The sequence below is a fragment of the Chanos chanos genome, chromosome 15 (genome assembly GCF_902362185.1).
Source record: "Chanos chanos chromosome 15, fChaCha1.1, whole genome shotgun sequence".
Taxonomy (NCBI): Eukaryota; Metazoa; Chordata; class Actinopteri; order Gonorynchiformes; family Chanidae; genus Chanos; species Chanos chanos.
The window spans coordinates 4,954,947-4,977,446 of NC_044509.1; the positions used below are offsets into that span (position 1 = coordinate 4,954,947).

The 22,500-nt window shown below is 42.9% G+C and overlaps 2 protein-coding genes across 2 annotated transcripts in view; one reads left to right on the forward strand and one right to left on the reverse strand.

The window, feature by feature from the left end:
- Positions 1 to 14,981, forward strand: part of rnf43 (ring finger protein 43) — an 88,287-nt gene extending 73,306 nt beyond the window's left edge. The window contains exons 3-9 of the mRNA XM_030792699.1: positions 9,351 to 9,425; positions 9,614 to 9,748; positions 9,938 to 10,039; positions 10,567 to 10,740; positions 11,575 to 11,677; positions 11,866 to 13,410; positions 14,240 to 14,981. Coding sequence (XP_030648559.1) covers positions 9,351 to 9,425; positions 9,614 to 9,748; positions 9,938 to 10,039; positions 10,567 to 10,740; positions 11,575 to 11,677; positions 11,866 to 13,410; positions 14,240 to 14,265 — 2,160 coding nt within the window. The 3' untranslated portion in view covers positions 14,266 to 14,981. The remainder of the gene's footprint in view (positions 1 to 9,350; positions 9,426 to 9,613; positions 9,749 to 9,937; positions 10,040 to 10,566; positions 10,741 to 11,574; positions 11,678 to 11,865; positions 13,411 to 14,239) is intronic.
- Positions 14,982 to 16,998: 2,017 nt separating this feature from the next.
- Positions 16,999 to 22,500, reverse strand: part of hpda (4-hydroxyphenylpyruvate dioxygenase a) — a 10,481-nt gene continuing 4,979 nt past the window's right edge. Inside the window, exons 9-14 of the mRNA XM_030792533.1 lie at positions 22,381 to 22,458; positions 21,464 to 21,626; positions 21,253 to 21,324; positions 20,883 to 21,005; positions 20,393 to 20,509; positions 16,999 to 18,993 (exon numbers count right to left, since the gene is read on the reverse strand). Of these exons, the coding sequence (XP_030648393.1) occupies positions 18,880 to 18,993; positions 20,393 to 20,509; positions 20,883 to 21,005; positions 21,253 to 21,324; positions 21,464 to 21,626; positions 22,381 to 22,458 (667 nt within the window). The 3' untranslated portion in view covers positions 16,999 to 18,879. The remainder of the gene's footprint in view (positions 18,994 to 20,392; positions 20,510 to 20,882; positions 21,006 to 21,252; positions 21,325 to 21,463; positions 21,627 to 22,380; positions 22,459 to 22,500) is intronic.

Genomic DNA, 22,500 nt, shown 5'->3' on the forward strand with positions numbered 1-22,500 from the left:
AATAAGCTTGTTGATTGAAAAGGCTTACGAGAGCCAAGCGCCATTGGATGAAGCACAATTAAATGAAAGATGGCCTTAAAACTTACTTTAAGTACTTTGAATACTCTGTCTGGATGTTTTCTGTGTGGAGGAGACTCTGCAGATGCATACCGTTATAAAAATGCCCTGGCCCCAATGTTGAGCCCTGAGGCACCTCACCATAATATTTTATTAGGGCCATTATTATACCTTTGATCCTGTAATTCTGTGCTATTTGAAGATGTGGGTGTGAGAAATACCTCTCTGGATCAGGTTTGATCTTGTCTCTGACTATGGAAGGAGCCTGAGAGATAATGAATGAATGAATGAATGAATGAATGAATGGATGGATGGATGAGGGGATGCCGTGGAGGTGTAGGCGTGGTTGGGGGAGTTTGGGCATTGTTGAAGGGTGGTGGTAAGGAATAGGGTAGAGGAAGAGCCTGAAGCACTAAACTTGTAGTGAGGAGTGGTAAGTTAGTGAGAGAAGGTTGTTGGATTGTTAAGTGGTTGTTGAGCTGTGAAGTAAACATTTTTGAGTTGTGAAGTAAACATTGTTGAGTTGTGAAGTGAAGGTTGTTGAGTTGTAAAGTAGACATTGTTGAGTTGGAAAGTGAATGTTGTTGAGTTGTAAAGTGAAGGTTGTTGAGTTGTGAAGTAGACATTGTTGAGTTGTAAAGTAAAGGTTGTTGGGATGTGAGGTTAACATTGTTGGGTTGGGAAGTAAAGGTTGTTGGGATGTGAGGTTAACATTGTTGGGTTGGGAAGGAAAGGCTGTGGATTTATAAAATGTGAAGTGAGAGCTGTGGAGTTGTGTATAATTAAGGCATACATTTGATCAGACGTCAGTAACTGGAGGCTTTGGTATTTAATGTTTTGACTGATTTTGTCAGTCATTCTGTCTGTTTGTTTTTCTTTTGTCTGTCTGTTATGAATATGTAATACTCTCACCAACTATGATTACATTGGATTGTTAAGTGAAGGTTGTTGCATTGTAAAGTAAATGTTGTTGAGTTGTAAAGTGAGGGTTGTTGAGTTGTAGAGTAGACATTGTTGAGTTGTAAAGTAAAGGTTGTTGGGATGTGAGGTTAACATTGTTGGGTTGGGAAGGAAAGGCATAAATTTGATCAGACGTCAGTAACTGGAGGCTTTGGTATTTGATATTTTGACTGATTTTGTCAGTCATTCTATCTGTTTGTTTTTCTTTTGTCTGTCTGTTTGTTATGAATACGTAATACTTTCACTAACTATGAGTACATTTGTGTGTAAAGATCCTTATGTGGTAGACAGAAATACAGTGGATGCCTGCCGTTGGTCGAAGCTGTCTGAGATTTACAGCGAGAGCAGTTAGAGAGGGGTAAATGAGCGATTGTGTTTTAAACGGATGTTGTGTCAGTCCTACTGAAAATAAAATGAGTCAATAGACTTGAGGAATGACGGATCTAGCGGAGTTGCATTACTGATGTGTTTTGTACTACGTAATGGGTTTTCACACATTAGCAGTTGTTAAAAGGGTTTTGTTTTCACCTTATGACTGCACACAGTTAGACAAAGTTTACTTCTTTGAATAAAAATTGGTTCCTAAATAAACATAGCATTTAAGTCATAAACATAGCATTTGAGTCATAAAAAAGTAAGTTCAAAGTGAGAAAGAGTGTGTGTTTAGACTGCTTTGTAAAGGGCACAAACACACACACACACACTGTGTGGGAGATGGCTTTTTCTCCAGACAGATGCACTGAAATGGGCTGAGGGGAATGTCATCCGTTTGGGCTGTGTTTGAGCTGCGAAAGACCACATGAAACGCGGTCCTCATAAAAGACGGATTCCTGGGCGCCGTTCCTGGTTCTCTCAGCAGAGTGTCTCAGTGCCTCTCACACAATAAAACGGCCGTCCAGCTCGCTTAAAAGCCGCTTAAAACACGCAGATTCCTGAATCGATTGCAAAAGGTAAACACAAAAAACCCCTGTGGTGAAAGACTACTACAGTGAAAGAGAGGGAGAGAGGGAAAGAGGGAGGGAGATAGAGGTGAGGGTAAGACTGAAGAGAGAGAGAGAGAGAGTGTGTGTGTTTGACTGAGAGAGACCTGTTGGAAGAGGAAAGGAAGCTGGAGGGAGGGAGGGAGGGAGGGAGAGAACATCGACAAGAGTTTGATAAATTTCTCCTCTGACGTAGCCAATGCTGCCTCTCCTCATCTTCAAAGCGCTGTGTTCTTTGAGGCATGGGGAGGAAGATTCACTCCTGGAATAGAGTCTCGTTATCACGGTGATAAGAAATCCCCACTAACTCTCTCTCACACACACACACACACACACACACACACACACACACACACACACACACAAACACACACACACACACACACACACACACAAACACGCACACAAACACACACAAACACAGGTTCTTCCATGGCCCTGCCATTAGAGCAGTAGGGTGTGTGCTGTTGACAGGTAGCTGAATGAGATGGTGGCATTTTCATAGGCCACAGCTTGGCTGCCTTTGTATTCTGAGGGAGGTGGTGAACCCTGCTGCCGACGTGCATTCTCAAACGCTGTTTTTCTCCCGGCAGCATGCGGGGACTTGTGAACCTGGGCCTCTGTACACACAGAAGGGGTTTTATGCTGCCCAGCAGAAGATTAAGTGAAACCTTCCCCTAAAAAAAAAAAAAAAGGCATTTCCCCACTCTACCCCAACACACACACAACACACACACACACACACACACACACACACACAAACACACAAACACATGCTCATATTCTCCTTTCTCTCTTTGCCTCAAGCCTGGGCAAACACTCCCGCAAGAGTCTCAGGGAGACCGACATGGTAGCCCTGGCAACACTTCCTCCTAGTGCAAACGCTTTGCATCTGTGAGAGATTAGAGTAAATACTCTATGAGAACTTGGAACGGGTGAGTAAGAGCGAGGTCTGTCGGAGAAGAGTTTGAATGACGCTTGGAAACGTTGAGTAAGAGTTTCGGGGGTTTTGAAAGAGGCTTAATGATTTGTTTGATGTTGAAGTGAAGATTATGTATAATGGTAGGTGAAGGAGTCTTGAGTTCTGCTTTTTCAGTAACTGGAGGGGTGCTGACTCAGATCACAGGTGGAGAACCAAGTCTTATGACATTTCTTCGACTGTAGCTGACGGCTGCAGGTTGACCTTCAACTCTTGTGCCCTTGAGAGGGGCGGTTAAGACACACCAAAGAGGCTGGAATATCATCTCCCCTGTCCCTCTGCACAACACACTGGCCTTGGGGGAAAAAAAACCCCCAAAAAACAAAATGCTGTCTCGCTCAACAGCCCTTCTGTGATCAAAGAACTTAAAAAAAAAAACTTGAGTGAGAACAAACTGTAAGAGTTTGGCAGAATAAGACATGAAATGCAAAAGTAGAAGTGGAGAAATGGGTTGAGCGAAGTGGGTATAAGGCAGAAGATGAGTTAGATATGTACATGGTGGAGTAGAGTCTGAATAAGGTGTGAGGATGTTGGAGTAAATGTTGAGTATGGTGTGGAGTAAATGTTGAGATATGAAGATTGATTAGAGGTTAAACCAAGGTATGGAGATGATGGAATAAAACTCTAAGATAGTAAGAGATGAGGATGTTGGAGGATCAGGACGGTGTGAAGATGATGGAGTAGCGACTGAGTAAAGTATGAAGATGATGACATTGAAGCTTAGCATAAGGATGTCGGAGTAGAGGTTGAGTAAGGTATGACGATATTGGTAGAGGTATGGAATGGAGGTTTAGAAAGGTTTTGAATAATTAGAGTCAAGACTGTGTAAAGGAACAGCATAAATAATCCGTTGTTGGACTAAATGAAATGATTCTGAAGTAGAAGTCGAGTCATTTTTAGCTGTTTGAAGTAGAACTAGAGTAATGATACTTAAGGCATTTGGGGGTAGGACGAATCTGAGTGAAGCCGTTGTAAAAGTACCGTAAATTAAAGTGTTGAGTACAGACAGGACTATAAAAGGAGAAATATTGATATAGACAATGAGCTGCCAGAGTAAAGATGGTGAAAATGAAAAACTGTTTAAACAGAGGCTGGTTAACAGTAGTGGGCATTGTGGTAAAGCTGAGAAAACTTTGAGCAGGAGTGACGTTTTCCAGCCGAGTGTTTGCAAACGCTTAAAGCGAAGCTTTGTCTGTCGTCAGACGGGTGTGGGAGGGTTTCTCTAACAGGTCTAATGAATTAACAGGATGTTGGATCAAAACGGGAACATTATCTCCTTCATGAAAGCAAAGGAAGTCCACTCTAATTGGCTTCCCATTCTGCCGTGCAGGGTTGGTAGACTGGGAGACAGAAAGTACTCTCTAAGCTAAACTCTCGATTGTGTTGTTGTTTCCCCGACCGTTAGCACGCTTAAGTCTTAAGCTTTTTTTTTTTTTTTTTTTGATTTACTCTGTTAGTTACTAAAGTGTGACTCATCAAAATCATTTGTTTAACGACTTTTATAAACATAGAGGGTGATTCACTGTGTTCAGGGACAGATACATAAAAAATAGCAAACACAATCTCGGACTTTTTATAAATTGTTTATAAATATAGGTAAGTTCAGTCATTGGCAGTGCTCCTGCTGAAATGAATTCAAATGCTGTGGTTTAGTCGGGACCGGGGGTTTAGACTTTGTCACTGTTGTGGTTTTGTCTTTTGTCAAGGAAACGTGTAGCAAACATGGTGCTCTTGTTATTTTAAGTGAATTTATGAGCTGGCCCTCCACCATTTTGGAAAGGGTGAACATTTTTTGACTTTTGCTTTATTTTTTGCATTCTGCTGATACGAACTGTGCCAATCGAATGATGAACTGTGCAATCGAATAGCCTGGAGAAAGACGTGGTTCAAAGGAAATGATTTGTTGGACTTTGTAATCAGTTGCTTCACTTTTTCTTGTGGGGTAAACATCTAAAAACAGAGCCATGTGCTTCTTTTCACAACTTGTTCACAGCTTGTTTACTTGAAAGACTTGATGAAGGATTTTGGAGATGAGAAGGAAAAATGAGGAAAACAAAAACAAAGCTCATTTAGCTGCTGTTATGTTTTGCTGTGTTCGTGTGTATACGTGCAAGTGTACACATGTACATTTTCAGATGCTATTTGCTTATCCCTGTCCATATGTGTCTGTGGCTGTCTGTGTATGTCTGTGTTAGTGTCTGTGTATATGTGTGTGTGTGTGTGTTTTTATCCCTGACTTTGTGTTTGTGTGTATGTGTATGTGTTTATCCTTGTCTTTGTGTGTGTGTGTGTGTGTGTGTGTGTGTGTGTATGTGTGTCTGTTTGTCCCTGTCTTTGTGTGTGTGTGTGTGTGTGTGTGTGTGTGTACGTGTGTATGTTTTGTCAGGGCCTGTTTTGTAAGGTCATGTCTCTCTCTCCCCTGTGTCTGGCTGTCAGGGGAAGGACTGGCATTGAAGTGGAAGGTCAGAGCTGTATCTGGCCCGACGCCACCGGCTGCTCTTTGATGTGTGTTTGAACAATCGCAGCCTATCAGATGACTGCAGCCTCTCTCTGTCACCTTCGGCTTTGCATTTCAAATCTGTGTCACGGTGGAGAAAATGAGAAAGAGGAATGGTGTGTGTGTGTGTGTGTGTGCGTGTGTGTGTGTGCGTGCATGTATCTGCGTGTATGTGTGTATATGTGTATGTGTGTACGTGCGTGTGTGTGTGTGTGTGTGTGTGTGTTTGTGTTTGTAAAGGAGAGAGTGATAGGCACAGGCTTTGTTCAAAACTCCATTCTTTAATGCTAATTAGTCTGAACTTGATTCATACTGAGTTTGTAATAGGTTTGAACCAGCTAAAGCTTACAGGCCTGGGAAAGGGAAATCTTGCATTACTGACACACCTGTATGTACACATACGCACATACATACACACACACACACACACACACACACACACACAAACACACACACACACACACACATACACAGCAGTTCCTATCTGTTTCACTCTCTCAGAGAAAACACAGCGTCTGCCTGTCCTGACACACCTGTCCTCCTACCACCACTCCCACATCAAACAAACCGCCTGGAATCTGTGCTCACGGCAGCTCCACCTCTTCCCCCTCAGTCGGCCAATCAGCAGTCAGCAGCCAGGCAGCAGTCAAACACACACACACACACACACACACACACAGATCTTTCTATATACCCATCTTCATACCTCCTCATAAAGATCCCAGTAGTCACTCGTGTGTCTGGCAGGGCAGTCTGAACTCGACTTTTCTCCACATTTAACAGTTTAACCGTTTTCCTGACCTCTGTCTAATACAATACAATCTCTCTCACTTCTTACGATGACTTGAAAGTGCAAGCGTGTCATTCTAAAGCCTATGGATACACAAACCTGTACCCTGCACCTGTTTCTAACATTATTCTCTATACGTACGCATGTATGTGTGCGTGCGCTCACGTGTGCGTGTGTGCTCTGTGTGTGTTTGGTAGCAGGGAGTTGTGGGGGGGTGGGAGGCTGGTTAAAAAGCTCCAGAGAGAAGGGCTAACAGGGAAATGACAGGCCTGCTTCAGGCTTCCTGCCTGTGGAAACTCAGCCTGCACTGCAGCCTACACCCTCTCATTAGCCTGCTAAACTCCACTGCATCTCTGCCAGCCCACCACTGCTGACTGAAATAGACTTCACACAGTCGAACAGAGAGAGGGAAAGAGAGAGAGAGAGAGAGTTTGAAATGGTTATCACCTTTCTGGAGCCAAGTTCTTACCTGTGTGTGTGTGTGTGTTAGTGTTAGTGTGTGTGTGCGCGTGCGTGCGTGCGTGTGTGTGTGCGTGCGCGTGTGTGTTAGTGTGTGCGTGTGTGTGTGTGTATGTGCCTGTGTGTGTGTGCGTGCGTGTGTGTTTGTGTGTGTGTGTGCGTATGTGTGTGTGAGTGTGTGTGTGTGTGTGTGTGCGCGTGTGTGTGCGCGTGCGTGTGCGTGTGTGTGTGTTTTCCCCTGATCCTCTGCCACTTCAGGCCCTGCCAGTTGTTTGTTGAACAGGGGAGGCACTGGGGGTTTACAAATTCCTTGAGGGGACATTTCTACTCCTCCTCCAGATCAGCAGGGAAAAAAAAAAAGACAAGTACAATTTTCACAGGAGTCAAGAGTCAAGATTCTCAGACATGGTTTACGTGTGACGATTGGCTGTGGATTCATCAATCTACTCTAAGTGTCTGTTTAGAGTGAACAACAAACTGATCAATCCTGAGGAGAGAGCTTCACCTTTTCACCACCCTGTTCTCACTGTAAAAACGACTCTGATAAAAGCTTTCTGCTCCAACAACTATATTTCAGCACATGAAAAACCAACCAACCAAACAAACAAACAAAAAAAAAACATTAATATGATTATAACTCATATCATCTCTGAGACAGGTCACAGATATCATCTGTCTGTTTTTGCCAACTGTAAAGAAACCAATTTTTAATCATCATTAAAACATAAAAATGTATTTTAAATACGTACATACATACATACATACGTACGTACATACATATGTGTGTGTGTGTGTGTGTGTGTGTGTGTGTGTAAAACATATATGTGCCAGTGATATTGTTTGCAGGTCTGTATGGCTGTGTATTTCGGTAGGCTTGGGAAAATCATGAGAAGAGAGTAAGAGGCTTTTTACTGCAGCAGAACTCGCTCTTACGATTTGTTTTGCTTGGAGCCATAGGTCCATTTGAGATGTGTAAGATTAGTAATGTTGTAGCCACATAAGAAGCATGTCATATTATATTATTTAATAGGATCCCAAAATGGACCCTGCGGTTCCACAGTAGGAAGTCACACAGCCCTGAGGTTTTGACCCCATAAAACCCCTGAGAGAAATCGAGAGAAAGAAGGAAAGAGAGAGAGAGAGGTTTCTGTGATCAGTGACGACATATTTAAGTAAAGGGATTTTCTGAAAGCCGGGCAATATGGCAAAGAGTAAAAGGAACAATTCAGCAGGTACATTATTTCGGGCTAAAACAGACGCTCTCTGTTCTGTGTTGGCTTAATCACCATACTGTCCACATGTAGGTTTTATATATATATATATATATATATATATATATATATATATAAACATGTGTGTTCTGTCCTGTTATGTTAGTCTTCATCATTAGAAGTCATCTGTTTTATATACTCAGCAATTTCAGGGGGGATGCAGAATTACTACAGTAACTGTGTTTGTAAGCACATATGGCACCATAACATATGGTTTACTTGTTCATTAGAATCCTCCCAAAGTGTCATTTCGCTTGACAAATCAACTGCTGTCAGCTGCGGTCTATACAATAACCTTTGAGTTTTTTTACACTCAGTTTACCCTGTGAATGATAACCCCCTCCAGGAGGGAGAGGTTGTATGACTGTGTGTGTGTGTGTGTGTGTGTGTGTATACACACAATGAGAGGAAACAACTGTTTATGTAAGGTCATAAGTCACCTCTCTCTTTCTGCTGTCTCTGTGGTGTTAAAGTGTGATCTCAGTTCAATGGCTCTGCCGCCTCTGGATGTTTGCTCATTAACTGTTGATAAATGGCACTGCTGACTGATGTCTTCATGAGCGTGACTCTGTCAAAGTGTGTGTGTGTGTGTGTGTGTGTGTGTGCATGTGTGCATGTGTGTGTGTGTGATTTCAGTGTGTATGTGCGTGTGTGTGTGATTTCATTGTATATGTGCGTGTATTTGTGATTTCAGTGTGTATGTGCGTGTGTGTGTGATTTCAGTGTGTATGTGGGTGTGTGTGTGATTTCAGTGTGTATGCGTGTCAGTGCCACACTTTCATTAGTTAGTTCCTGCTCTGTGGACCTTTTAACATGATTAGGTGTATTTGGCTGTAACTGTGTTGCCCTTGTTATTTAAAACAAACAAACAACACAAAAAGAAACCTTGAATTTTGAAAATGAAATGTTGCAACAACTGCATGAAACTCTATTATGAAACTTTTTTGTAGTTGTTCTTCTCTACTTTGTCAAAAAATTAAAAAAAAAAAGACTTTGCCAGTTAATTCAAACAGACACATATGCTCCTACACACAAGGCCCCATGAGGTTAGTGCCCTTTGCCCACTCTGTTGTTTTTAGATGAGATTAGACTGCCCTCTAGTGGCCTGAGCTGGTTCACATATTGAAAACAAGTGTTTCTCAGCAGGCCTTTGACTTTGCACTGAGAAGACTTTCCATGCAGTCTTCCCCCATTTCCGCTCTCACTTTCGCACACACACACACACACACACACACACACACACACATCTGCGCATACATTTACAATTTACGAATTCATGTACACAAGTATTCTTACCGTCTTTTTCTCTCCCTAAAACATACTCACACACTCATTTCTCTCTCTCTCTCTCTCTAAGGCTCGGCTGGCTCTGCAGAGAGGAGCTGAGGCAATCATCTTTGATGTCTCTGATGATGCCACAGCTGCTCATCAGGTGAGAAAAACTTGGGACGTATGGATAAATGGATAGATAAATGGATGGTTGGATAGATGAATCGATAGATGGATGGATGGATAGATTTACCTTTGAACTGATGCAAAGATAAAACTGTAATGATGTCAAATATGAAATCCTGAAATTTTTTTCCTTCGTCGGTTTTGTTCTCCACGTGTGTCGTCCAGCTGCGGGAAGCCTTCTCTCTGCCCAAGCCAGTGGTCCTGGTGGAGGGTGCCAATGCTGAGGAACTCATGGGCCTGGTCAACAAGAATGAGGAGGCTATTGTGCACATTGATATCATGATGGAGTCACCCAAATGGGTGAGTGCGCGCGCGTGCACACACACACACACACACACATACACACACACACACACACACACACACATCTGTTTCATTCTCAAATTTGTATGTTCAGAGTTGGACATGAACTGCAGAGTTGCGTTCTGTGTGCACACTTATATGCTTTATTATTTGGTTTCTCTGTCTTTCTCCTCCCTCTCTCTTCAGCCTCCCTATGATGTAGGGATCCTGTTGACGGTGGTGTTGGCTGTTCTGGCCATAGTCATGATCTTTGCCTTCCGGTTCCGCTGCAGGTCAAACAGAACCTGGGTAATACCCCACATCCTTCATCCCTTCACGAACACAGAACAATCTCTTCCTCTACCCCGAAGATACAGACAGCATTACAGAAAGCACCTCAGTTTACATCAACTAGGTCTCTGATCCTGCTGCATTATGTCAGTATAACTCCTCTGTACTATATACTGATGGACCAGTATTATAGTCTGACCTGCAGCTGTCATCAGTGCAGTTTGACCCACAAATACATTGCTCTGCTTTATATGCCTATAGACTGTAGATTAGGTCATCACTAAGCTCAAGGACTGGAAGAGGACTTATAAATTTTGCTGAAAGACATGGAGCGCTGTTATGTTTTGTTCTTGTCGAGGCTTTCTGGTCATCTAAAGACTAAAGGTTATCACAAATGATAACCCCACACAATCCTGAGAAAATAGAGAGACAGAGAGAGAGACAGAGAAAGAGAGAGACACAGAGAGAGAGAGAGAGAGAGATGACGATCTTCTTGTGTAGTGCTCAAACCTCTGTTGTATTCATTCATTCATTCATTCATTCAGGATTCAGTTCACCAGCAGACTATGCGCGCCATCAGCCGGCTGGAGACCAGGACGTACAGCTCTCAAGGCTGCTCGGGGTCACAGCGGTCCCGTGGCGGGGGTCAGGGATCTGCCAGCAGCTCCAACTCCAGTCCTGTCTGTGCCATCTGCCTGGAGGAGTTCCTGGATGGACAGGTGAGGGGACAGAGAGAGAGAGAGAGAGAGAGAGAGAGAGAGAGAGAATAGGCTGGGTGTGATCCTTTGAAAGCTAGAGGAAAGAAAAGAGAGAGCACGAAAGGTCGAGAGAGGGCGAGAGAACGTGATGTCGGAGGGCGACTGACGTTAAACCAGATGGAGGGGAGAACTCTACACAAAGAACCCCAAAAAAAAAAGCTGAGAGAGAAAAAGGAGGGGAGTGAGCCGATATATCGCTGGCGCTGCCGCGGCAGGTCCGGTCCGGTCTGGGCGGGCCGTGGACATTCTGTCCTGGCTCACGCTTTGTACCCTCAGTCTCTGTCCATCACGCTGGACAGCACCACCAAACCACACGCACCTCAACCAGCACATTTCCTTGTCAAAACTATCATTATAGGCCTTGGCATAAGGCGATGTGTGGGACTGTATGTGTTTCTTTGTGGTGAGAGGGAAAGAGCCGCCATACACTTGTTGACCAGTGAGTTCACCAACCTCCTACTGTGTCTGTCACGCTTTTTCCATAAATCCTACGATTCCGTTGACGTCCAGAAGTGCTTTAAGTCTTTTTCATAATTGCTGTTGACGTGGAGAGGACATGTTTATAAAATTAAATGAATGCACACTTAGTATGACTCTTCAACCCATGTGTTTTTTTTTTGGGGGGGGGGGGTTTGTTTTGTTTTACAGCAGTTACAAGAAAAAGGAAGAATTTAGTTAGTAAACACAGGTGTGTTAGAGCTGGAAGTGCCTATGAAAAGACACACTTCAATGCTAATGGCTCTGTTTTTTTTCCATCCCTCTCTCTCTCTCCCTCTCTCTCTCTCTCTCTCTCAGGACCTGAGGATCATTTCCTGTGCTCATGAGTTCCATAAGGAGTGTGTGGACCCCTGGCTACTGCAGCATCGCACCTGTCCTCTCTGCATGCACAACATAATGGGTAACTCCCACGGGGAAGGGGCTTTATGGGATAGTGAAAGGGGACACACGTGGTTATGTCACGGTAGTTGTAGTAATCAGTGTTGTGATTGTAGTTTCCCCCATAACACCGTGGTTGTTTGGCAGTTTTCGTCCTGTCTAAAATGGTTGTGTTTCCTGTGAGCTCTGACCAGTCCCCGTGTTTCGCAGGGGCGGAGCTGACCTCGCGGCAGCCTCAGAGAAATCGTCTGCCTCCTCCACCCGAGCACAGTCAGGCATTCCTACACCCTCACCACTACCCGGTCAGCCATGCCTACTCTCAGCATCCCATCCCTTTCTCCATGCGGCCCCATTACCCAAGAAGCCCTTCTGGGCCTTACCCTCAGCTGGGCAACTACAGTGGATCCTCTTCCATTCAACCTCATACCCTCCGCTGCCTTCCCAGTAGGTCTGGCTGCGGATACCACCTTGCCCCAGATGGGCATCACAACCGGACTCACCGGGCAAGCGGTGGGCATGGTTGCCGGAGCACCGGACACTTGGGTGCCTCTCATTATCCTGCCCGTCGTGCCTGTCGTGGATACCGTTGCCCCGCTACGCGCAGTGCCTCGAGTTCCCGTCTACACCACTCTACCTCCGCAAACCCTGCTTCCCTGCAGGCTGCCCGCGCTGGCGGGGGCTCGCACGGTCGCCAGGAAGATGGCAGCTGCTCCGGGGGGAGTTACCGGACGGAGCGGAGCGGATATCTAGCGGATGGGCCGGCAAGCGACTCAAGCTCAGGGCCTTGTCACGGTTCGTCCAGCGACTCTGTCCTGAACTGCACGGACGTGAGTCTGCAAGGCGTCTACGGCAGCTGTTCCACCTTCCGCAGTTCCCTCAGCAGTGACTACGATCCGTTTGTGTACTGTGGGCCTGGCAGGCCTCTTCGTAGGGACAGTCTGGAGGCTACTGCCAGACCTCGATCGTTAGACTCGGTCATGAACCGCGTTGCAGGGGGAGGTGTGGGTGGAACTATAGGTGGAGCTGTGTGCCCTGAGGAGCAGCAGCAACCTCCAGTGTTCAGTCACGTCCACTATCACAGTCACCGGCACCATTACTACGATGAGGGGGAGCACAGTCAGGGGCCAGGCCGTGGGTCTGATGAGGAGCAGGTGCCTGGAGCAGCCTCTGGCTCCGCCCCGGCTGTGGATAAAGACTCACCGGGGTGCCAGCTAAATCACAGCTCCTGCCACTGCCCCAAAACAGAGCCCTTGGACAGGGCAAGTCAGAGTGGAACTGAGGGGCAGGACAAGGACACGGACGCCCCCCCACATCCTGCCCTCCGCTCATCCACGCCTTGCTGCCATCAAGGCCCCGGCAGGCCGCACCGGCGAAAAGTGGGCACCTGCAGCCTGGAAGGTTCTGTGGCCCCGCCGTCTGTGCACTTCCATCAGAACCTGGACCTACAGGACGACTGTAGCATCCACATCCACTACGGGCAGAGCTCAGGGGGCTACTGCTGCCAGCCTCCGGACATGGCGCCCACCCTGCTGCCTGTACCCCTTATCCTTGACTCTGGGGGTATGGGGGACTGGCCTTGTTGTGGTGGCCCACACATAGTGTGGCAAAGGCGGGTCCAGCAGGCCCACTCTGAGCCTCAGCTCCTGGGCCCTGGTTCCCCATTGGACAGGCCACTGTGCAGGGCCCATCACAGCCCAGGACATGAACTTCCCATGGATGTCTGTCTTTACTGTCAAAGCTTACACAACAATCAGGGTGAGTATAAATTCCAAGTCCATGTTTTGAGGCTTAAAGCTGTAGTTGTAGCCATGGGATAACACTTTTGAGCCTGGGTTGGACATTACAAGAAACACAACTTTTCGCATTCTGGAAGGGTCAGGCAGACAGTGTATGCCCTTTATATAATCACCATACGATAGTGACTCTTGTCGTCAATATGGCACTTACACCCTTGCATGTTACATCACCCCGGAGCCCCTTGTAAGCTGGGCTGGTGGAGAGATACAGTGCCTGGGTTCGCATCTTTCAAATGAAGCATGCACTAGTCTTTGCCCTCCCAGAGTTATGTAGAGGTCATACCATGGCAGCGATTTTGACATGGTGCAGGAAATTGGTGATTTCATATTGAGAGGAAAGGAGGATAAAATCCACCATAGTTGTACTTGATGTCCACGTCAAGGGTGCTTGGTTCTGGTCTTCAAGAGCTGGGTTGCTGCCACCTTTTGACCACACAGAACAATCAGAGGCCAGTTTTTACTTTAGATTTCTACTCATGCATGTACATTCCCAGCCTAATCAGTGACATGGAACAGCGGGTAGTAATAAAGTCCAAAACACTTACAGTCTCAAGGTTGTGCATCCCAACTTGATATTTTCTCCTTGCTGTCATAAGATATATGACAGTATAACTGTATTGCAACTCTTTGCCTTTGAGTTACTTAACTTATAGCTGTTCTTAACTTTTTTTTCTTCTTAAACCACAAACTCAACTTCTTTTGTACGTGACTGTGTAATTGTCCATTCTCAAAAAGGAGATTCTAAAAAGGAGGTACTTTTCTTTTTCTCTCTCTGACCTCCTTGACAGGATCAGAAGAGGAGTCTGGTCTGTAAGAACTCTCTCCATCCCCAACCTCACGCTGCTACAAGAGAGCCGAAATGGACAAACTCATCTCCCTGTCTTTCTCTCTCTGTTTCACTGCCTTCAGTCACAATGTCTTCCAAATAATTCCACCTCTTCATTCAGACTACATTTCCCAGAATGCCCCAGTCCCCACAATTCAGCTTTACCAGAGGTCTTCTGAAGAGCTCTAAATGGATGATAAACTATGTGTTTCTATTTATAGCACTATTAATGTAGTTGTTCTTAAGTATAAAGAATTATGTTCTTAAGAATATAATTTGTATGTGATGCAGTTCAAAGATATTGGTAAACAATCATGAATAAATCCAAAGTTAGGCCCTCAGCGATAATAAAAATTGGAATTAATGATTATTTGTACTTCTCAGGTACGATGTAGGATGTCGAAATGTGAATAAGAAATTCATCAAACACTTAAATCACCAACAAATTGAGCAAACTCATGAATCACCAACATTTTCAATTTCCACCATGTACTGGGTGATGCAGACAAAACATTTGATTTAAGTGTATTTCACTAAATTCTTTTTTTCTGTAAATCATGGGAACTGTACAATACTGTTTTAAAACAAGTTCAAGAATTCCTCAGTGACCTCTCATCAGGGTTAGTACAGACCTACTTCCAATTTTCAGTCTTCACAAACATGTCTACGCCCTCTTATAAGATAAGAGCTGAAAAGACACACAAACCCCCCCCCAGGAAAAAAAAAGAGGGGAACACTACATCTATTATACCCTCATACACTGCCGACAATGGCCCGTATATGACTTGTACACTGCTGAAGTCCCTTGATGTAGAATTTCAGCCAGCAGTGCCTGCAGATTCCCGTGTTCCAGAATGCATTCTGCATTCAGTGACCTCACTGCTCTGCCTGGATGTTATCAGCACCACACAACGGCTGTGGTTTCTTACAGTTATGATGTCATCTTAGGCGTGATGTAATGCAGCCATGACCACATTCACTTTCCAACCAGCTATGAAGTGTCTTTATCTCTTTCTCTGTCTCTCCTTCTCTCTCACTCTCTTTCTCTCTCACTCTCTCTCTCTCTCTCTCTCTTCAACCTACCTCAGATTGCCAATCAGAAATGCCCAGTTAGTGAAATGGAACAGTTTTCCTTTCACTCAGATAGCTATTACCCAGAGCAGAGATAGGGAGATTAACTTTAAGTAAACTTTACTCAGAAGGGAGTACTTTCAGTTCAGAGGTCACTGGGGCCTGGGTCATGAGCTAGTTCATGTTTTTTTTAAAGGCAGCTGTCATTTTTTTGTTTTGTTTTCTGTTTTATTTTTATCATAGATCAAACAAACAGACTGAAAATGCTTGGGGAATTTTTGTTTTAGTTTATTTTTTTAAACTACTTCTGCTATGGTCCTTCTTTTTTCCTGAGTACTTCATTATTTTTAATCTCTGAGTGTTGAAATTGGAGAAACGGGGACCTGCTGTGGGCAGCCTGTACATTAACCCACAGTGGGAGTATAGCAGCAGCTAACGAAGGACTACATTACCCACAAACCCCCTTCACCCCTTACCTCATCCATGATCCACTAAAAAGACTCTTCAATGTATTCTCAATCTAAGACTTTGTCATTTCAAGAGACGTAGCCAGCATTCAAGCTCTACAACGGTGCTCCTTCATGATTTTGCATTTACAACACATGAAGATTTTTTTTTTTTTTTTACTTTATTTCTCTGTATAGTTACTTTATTTTAATTTCAATGTGTAAAGCCATGTTCAACTACCCTCAGATAACTTGAGAGCCACAAACCAGTTATGTGGACTTCAAATTTTATATTCAATGAAAGCATGGTACTATACATTCATCATAGACACATTCACTATAGCAATTTGTGTTGACTTCGGTCTTAAAGGAGATATATCCCTTTTTTTTTAAAAAAAAAAAGAAAAAAAATATGTCATGGTAATAATAAAACCCTGAAAACAATGACAAAACACTGGAAATGTGGTGCAGCGACACAGGCTGCTGATTGGAATATTTTAGGGGATTTCTCCAATATTTTTTTTTTACTTGATGATTACAATTTACCTGTTTTTTTTGTTTTGTTTTGTTTTGTTTTGTAGTGTTCTTTTACAGCAAGAAGGCTAACAGCTGTGTCGACTGCCAGGTTGCTTAAGTCATTGTCTAGATTACCGCATTAAATGCCCCAAATGTTTTTTTTTTGTTTTGTTTTGTTTTGTTTTTCTTTTTGTTTTTTTTGTAGTACCTCAAGGTCAAATGCTTGAGTGGCCAGAGGCTTAAATCCTCCGAACTGTGACCCCACATCAGACTTGCTCACATACTCTTGGTGTCTCCCTGACTTTTTTTTCCCCACTAGTGGTGCTCAAGCAGTATAGATTTGTTTGTTTGTTTGTTTGTTTGTTTGTTTGGGTTCAGAACGTCTTCCCCGTCTCAAGCATAGCTTTTTGATTTGCCGAAAATCAGACTAATGTGAATGTGAGTCGTCGGGAAGCTTAGCGCATAAGCAATAAGTAAATAAATAAAATTCATCGCTGTAAATGACGGTAGTCTGTGCGTCCCCAGAAGCACAGCAAAATGCCCACATGAAACACAGTCTTAATTAGCTTTTGTCAGTCCTGTTAAAGCAGTTAGCAACACTTAAATAGGGGAACCAAAGAAAATGTTACCATATGCTCTGGGTTGTCTCTGTGGCCTTTCAACAAAATGAATAAAAAAAAAGACAAACTAAGCAGAAAACAAAAGTTTATAGTGTTACAAGTGCCTATTTGTCCTTCAGAAAATAAGACAATCGTGTGACAGATTTACAGTAAATTTCTTAAACTATAAACACATTTTTTAAAAATAATTAAACATCAGATATGTTATCCCTGAAAGAGGATGGTTATGATGCACTTCTTTGTTGCTGACACACTCATATAGCGTCTCAAAGGTTTTTTTTATGATAAGAATATTCGTACTACAGACAGCACTTTGGCCTGGAGGACAAAAAAAAAAGAAAGAAGCATTCAAATCAAACAAACAAAAACAACAACAGCACATCGCTAGCACAACAAGAACATTTCATTAAGAATCAATAAAATATCACCACACATTTGGGGCGATTTTATCTCCTCTGGGTCCCCTCTGTTTATTTTTGTTTTGTTTTGTTTCTTTGGTTTTTTTTTTCTTTTGGATTGTTTGTTTTGGTTTTAATTAAGAATGAGCTGAAACTGCCTTTTTTCTAATAGAGCAAAAAAAAAAGAAAAGAAAAAAAAAAAGCCCTCCGGAAATCGAAGGGACATGCCAATATATTTTCGATACTTTGTGTATAAAGAAAGAAAGAAAGAAAGTGAACTAAGAGAAAGTGTTGTATTTTATATATAATAGAGCATTTCAACTTGGTTATGTCAATAATATATTTATTTACTAATATATTTATCCGTTTTTTTGTTTTGTTTTGTCCAGGTTTGAGAAAATGAAAATGTTATTTTCTCATTTTTGGAATGATATCTGTAAAGATATGAAATTTAAGCCTGCCATCATAGATGTATCAACCTGACATCATTCCAATTACGTACAAAATAAATTATTTTGAAATAAAAAAAAAAGAAAACAACTGAGAATGTTTTTTTTTTCATCAACTGAGAACTACGATTTCTTTTTTTAAACCATGTTTTGCTGTTTAATGCAGATTCCAACAGAGACATCTAATTAAGATCTAGATTTAAACAGATATTTTACCTGCTGCTCATTGAGATACCTCAGCTAATTACACCATTTCCACCACAAATGACTCTTTTGAAGAAGAAGTTAAAATTTGTTTACCTGTTTACTAAACAGTGTTACGCAATGAGACGTTTGTACACTTCTTTTCTTTCTGACATGAAACCAGGCTTTAAAGTCCACTGGCCTTATTATTTATAATAAAGGTCATACATTTTATGATAATTTTATTATGTTTGATGGTCACTCCATGATCAGTCCATATGGTTGGTCGCGACTGTGCGTGTGTGATAATGTCATGATTGCTGTGGTTCTCTGTTATTAATTAATAACTAATTGGGGACAATGGTTACCTGCCTTACAAAACCATGGCCAGACATCTGGAGGCACTGCCAGTCCAAGCTGTTTGCTTTCTGTCGTAAACAGTCTGTCCTTTCCAAGTCAAAGACAGCCACTGCCAACGATCGACGGCAAAATAACTTTGTAGATCTTTCTCTTACGAACAAGGACTATTGGCGCGTTTGGCAAGTCATAACTGAGTGGGGAAAACATAAGTAAGCAAACTCACTTCTGTTCATTGTTGGTCTCGTAAGGATGGCTTTATTGAATCTTCGTCTTGGGTTGGAGTCCCACCAGAAAAGTCTAGAGCTGTATGTCGGCACATAACTAGATGATACTGAAGTGTAGCTTATGTTCTCAGGAGGAATATAGCATGAGTTTAAATGTGAGGTGTGTATTTGTGAGTGTGTTGGTGTGTGCGCATGCATGCATGCTTGCATACATGTGTTTTAGAACTGACGATGCATTGAACTGTAACTGAAGAGGTAAACATGTATTTGTTTCTGACATATTTGTGTATTGCAGGGACACTGTGGGTGGAGCTTTTTTTGGTTTTTGTTTTGTTTTAGCGAAAAGCCTTTAGGTTTCCATCTGATGTCAGGGCTGTGAGATTGCCCCTAGCGTCCTGATCCTTCTCGATAGCCTCAAACAGAGATTTGAAGTTCCCTGCCCCAAAGCCCTGAGAAAAATTACACAAAACAATTTAAAAAAAAAAAAACAACGTTATGTACGATTTATACACCTTTAACATTGCAACAGTGCATTCCCTGCCTGTGTTATCCATACATTTTGCTACGGTAAAGCAGGGTTTGAGTTTTCACCTGTGTCTGTGTGAGGTAGTGGACTGAGAATGCATTATAGCCTTGTTAACCTAGTGCATTTTTGGACTTTTTTTTTGTGTGGAACAGGTTCTAAGTTACAAAGAGATTAGCTAGAGACATTATGAATGACAAGATAAAAGGCAGAGTGTGTGTGTGTGTGTGTGTGTGTGTGTGTGTTCTTCTTTAAATGTAAGCAATCCCTTTGGTGTGGTTATGCCAGAATTGCCCTATCTGAGGTATTTCCTTTTCCTCTTACAAAATAAATGCTGGCAGAAAAAGCCCCTCTGGTTACAAAGAGAACCAGTACCAACAGGCAGCTAACATCCTGTTAAAGATCACTCAACCAAGGCCGTTCTATGTGTCTTTCAATGGTGTTGAAAAAAGTGATAATGTGTCTATTCAGCGCCTTGGCTTTAGGGAGGTCTCACCGCCTCCGTGAGGTCCGCAAAATATGTTTGTATTATAAATAGATCTCCCCATTTACCAGTTATTGTAGTGGTCATAAACTTCAAACAAGTTCTGTTGTAATTTACACAGTAAATTATACAGCTTTTGAAGCACAGGAGCGTACTCATAAAAACAAAATGAACTATGGGTGGACTGACTCTGCATTGAGAAATGAGTGGACACAGAGTTCACGGAGTTCACTCCCAGCTCACTGCGTTTAGCTCAACACTAAAGTCTGATATTACTTAAAGGGCATTGAATAGTCTTTCCTCCTAAGTTTATGCCACTGGCTGAGATGAGCTCTGACATATGCGCTCGCAGAGACCAAACAAGATTTACTGTTGTGACTATTGTTGTGACAAGTCGATAATTAAGTCATACTTGATTGTGTCATAACCAGTTTTGGACGGATTATAACTCACGATGTGATGACTGATGCATGGTTTACGCACGGTTTATGATTTAGAAGCTGGAAGGTTAATGAATTTGAGAATATCAGGCGGTTAACGTTTGAAAGATGTTCCTTAGAATGTACTTTGATATGTTAATGCTGTCAGTGAGAAATTTTTGCCAAAATGTATCTAAACTCCTCAGGCAATAATAAAAAATATTATGCAAATATACACCTCGCGCTGTTGTCAGAGAGTAGACTTGGACTTCCGAAACACTCCGAGTCAACCAGTATGAAAAATACTCTAATGCTCTAATGCTGAATTATTGTTGCCTAACTAGATTATACACTCACTATCAGTTTTACAGGTTTACCCCTCTTCATCCTTTTTCATCCCTTTCTGTTTCTGAGACACTCACGAAATGGTTGTTCCTCTGAATGACCTCCAGGAAGAGGGTGGGTCGATCCTGGACGGGTTTGGTGAAGATTTGGAGCAGATAGCCCTTATCATCAAAGTCCACTAAGATTTTCAGCTCCTGATCACACACGTTAAAAAGGGGAGAGCCCAGACGAAAGAACAAGAAAACGAGATGACAGTTACCATTCTTCAACCTCAACTTTCCATTAATACTAAACAGAATGAGCAACAGAACTCCTTTGTTATACTTTATACATGTATCAGTGTGGGTTTTTTTTTTTTCAGTTTTGAAATAATTAGCGCAAATTATTGTTGAAAATATAGAGGTGATTCAAATGTAATAACTGCAGTATGTCTGTGCACTCAGACTCTGTTACCGTAGCGATGCAGTGATTATGCATGCCTATTCAAATCTATGCAGTGAGGGTCAAAGGAAAAAGGAAAAAAAAAAAAAGTACACAATGCGTGTGGCTCTTTATGCCAAAGCCCACCTGCAGTGTGTTGAGGTCTTCCTTCACTTTGATCTTGGCTGTTTTCAGCTTCTCTCTCAGACTGTCGTAGTACGTGTCAGGAGCAGACAGAAACTCCATTCCCCTGGCCCTGAGGTTCACGATCTGTCTCAATGGTTAAATCAAAGATTAAGGACTAAAACAAACAAACAAACAAACAAACAACAACCAAAAAAACCCCCCGACTGTGATAGCTGAAGCTATGGTTCTATAGTCTTGCTATAGTTCCTGTCACACTTGCTGCAAAATAATTACTAATTTGATATAACTGAGCCTGAACATTAAGGCCAGTTCTAAGTCATACTGCTGACTTTAGTGTTTCCAGTTCTTGTCTAGGGCTTGTCTGACTCACGGCTTGGATGATGTTTGATGTGTTTAGGGCGATATGCTGAACCCCAGGGCCGCCGTTATAGTCCACATACTCCTGTTTAAATAAAGAGAACCCGTCATGCTTGTCAAACAACCCACCTCTATCAATACACATTAACAGACACATCCACTCCCAGGTCAAAATAAATATGCTCTTCTTATTTAAGGTTTCAGGGGTGCGGGGGGGGCTTTACCTGGATTTGTGATTTTTTCTTCCCTGGGGCGGGTTCGTTGATGGGCATTTTAATGGTCTCCTCGTAGTTGGTGACCACGATGGATCTAAGAGCGCTGTACTGTGTGTGGATCTGCTTGTCGTCTATAGACCAGAACCTGTGAAACATGAGACACTTCTGGTACCTGAAACAGAGAGAGAGAGAGAGAGAGAGAGAGAGAGAGACAGAGAGAGAGAGAGAGAGAGAGAGAGAGAGAGAGACAGCGAGAGAGAGAGAGAGAGAGAGAGAGAGAGTAATAGAAAAAGAGAGAGAGAGAGTGAAAAAGAGAGTGAGAGAGAGAGAGAGTGAAAAAAGAGAGCGCGAGAGAGAGAGAGAGCGAGAGAGAGAGAGAGAGAGAGAGAGAGAGAGAGAGAGAGAGTGAAAAAAGAGAGTGCGAGAGAGAGACAGCGAGAGAGCATGGGAGAGAGAGAGAGAAGGAGAGACAGCGAGAGAGCATGGGAGAGAGAGAGAGATAGAGTGATAGAAAAAGAGAGAGAGAGTGAAAACGAGAGTGAGAGAGAGAGAGAGAGTGAAAAAAGAGAGCGCGAGAGAGAGAGAGAGAGAAAGAGAGAGAGAGAGAGAGAGAGAGAAGGATTTACAACGTGAAGTTTAGGCGAAAAAAACCCTTGGGAGATCATCAAAGCAGACGGATAACCATGTCATATTTACTGATCTCTTCCTCATTAAGTCATACTCTGCTCTGAGGAAATTCTGTCAAAGTATTAATTTTCATCAACAATCCAATCTGTATTTTTCTCAGGTCCATGGTGCATTGTCTGAGTCATTGTCTTTGAGTGAGTAAATGGTGAAACTTTTTTTTCCCAGGGATTAATCTCATTGATCTGTTTTTCCTTTTTTTCGTTAGTCATTGACTAATGTGAACCTGTGGTAAACCTTACCAGTCCGATATCGGCACCATTTCGTCGTCTGGCTGGTTTCCCACAATGTGGTCGATAAAATTCAGGCAACCCGGTGGCCTAGAGAAGAGAAAAACACTCAGACCCTCAGGAAAAAGTAAC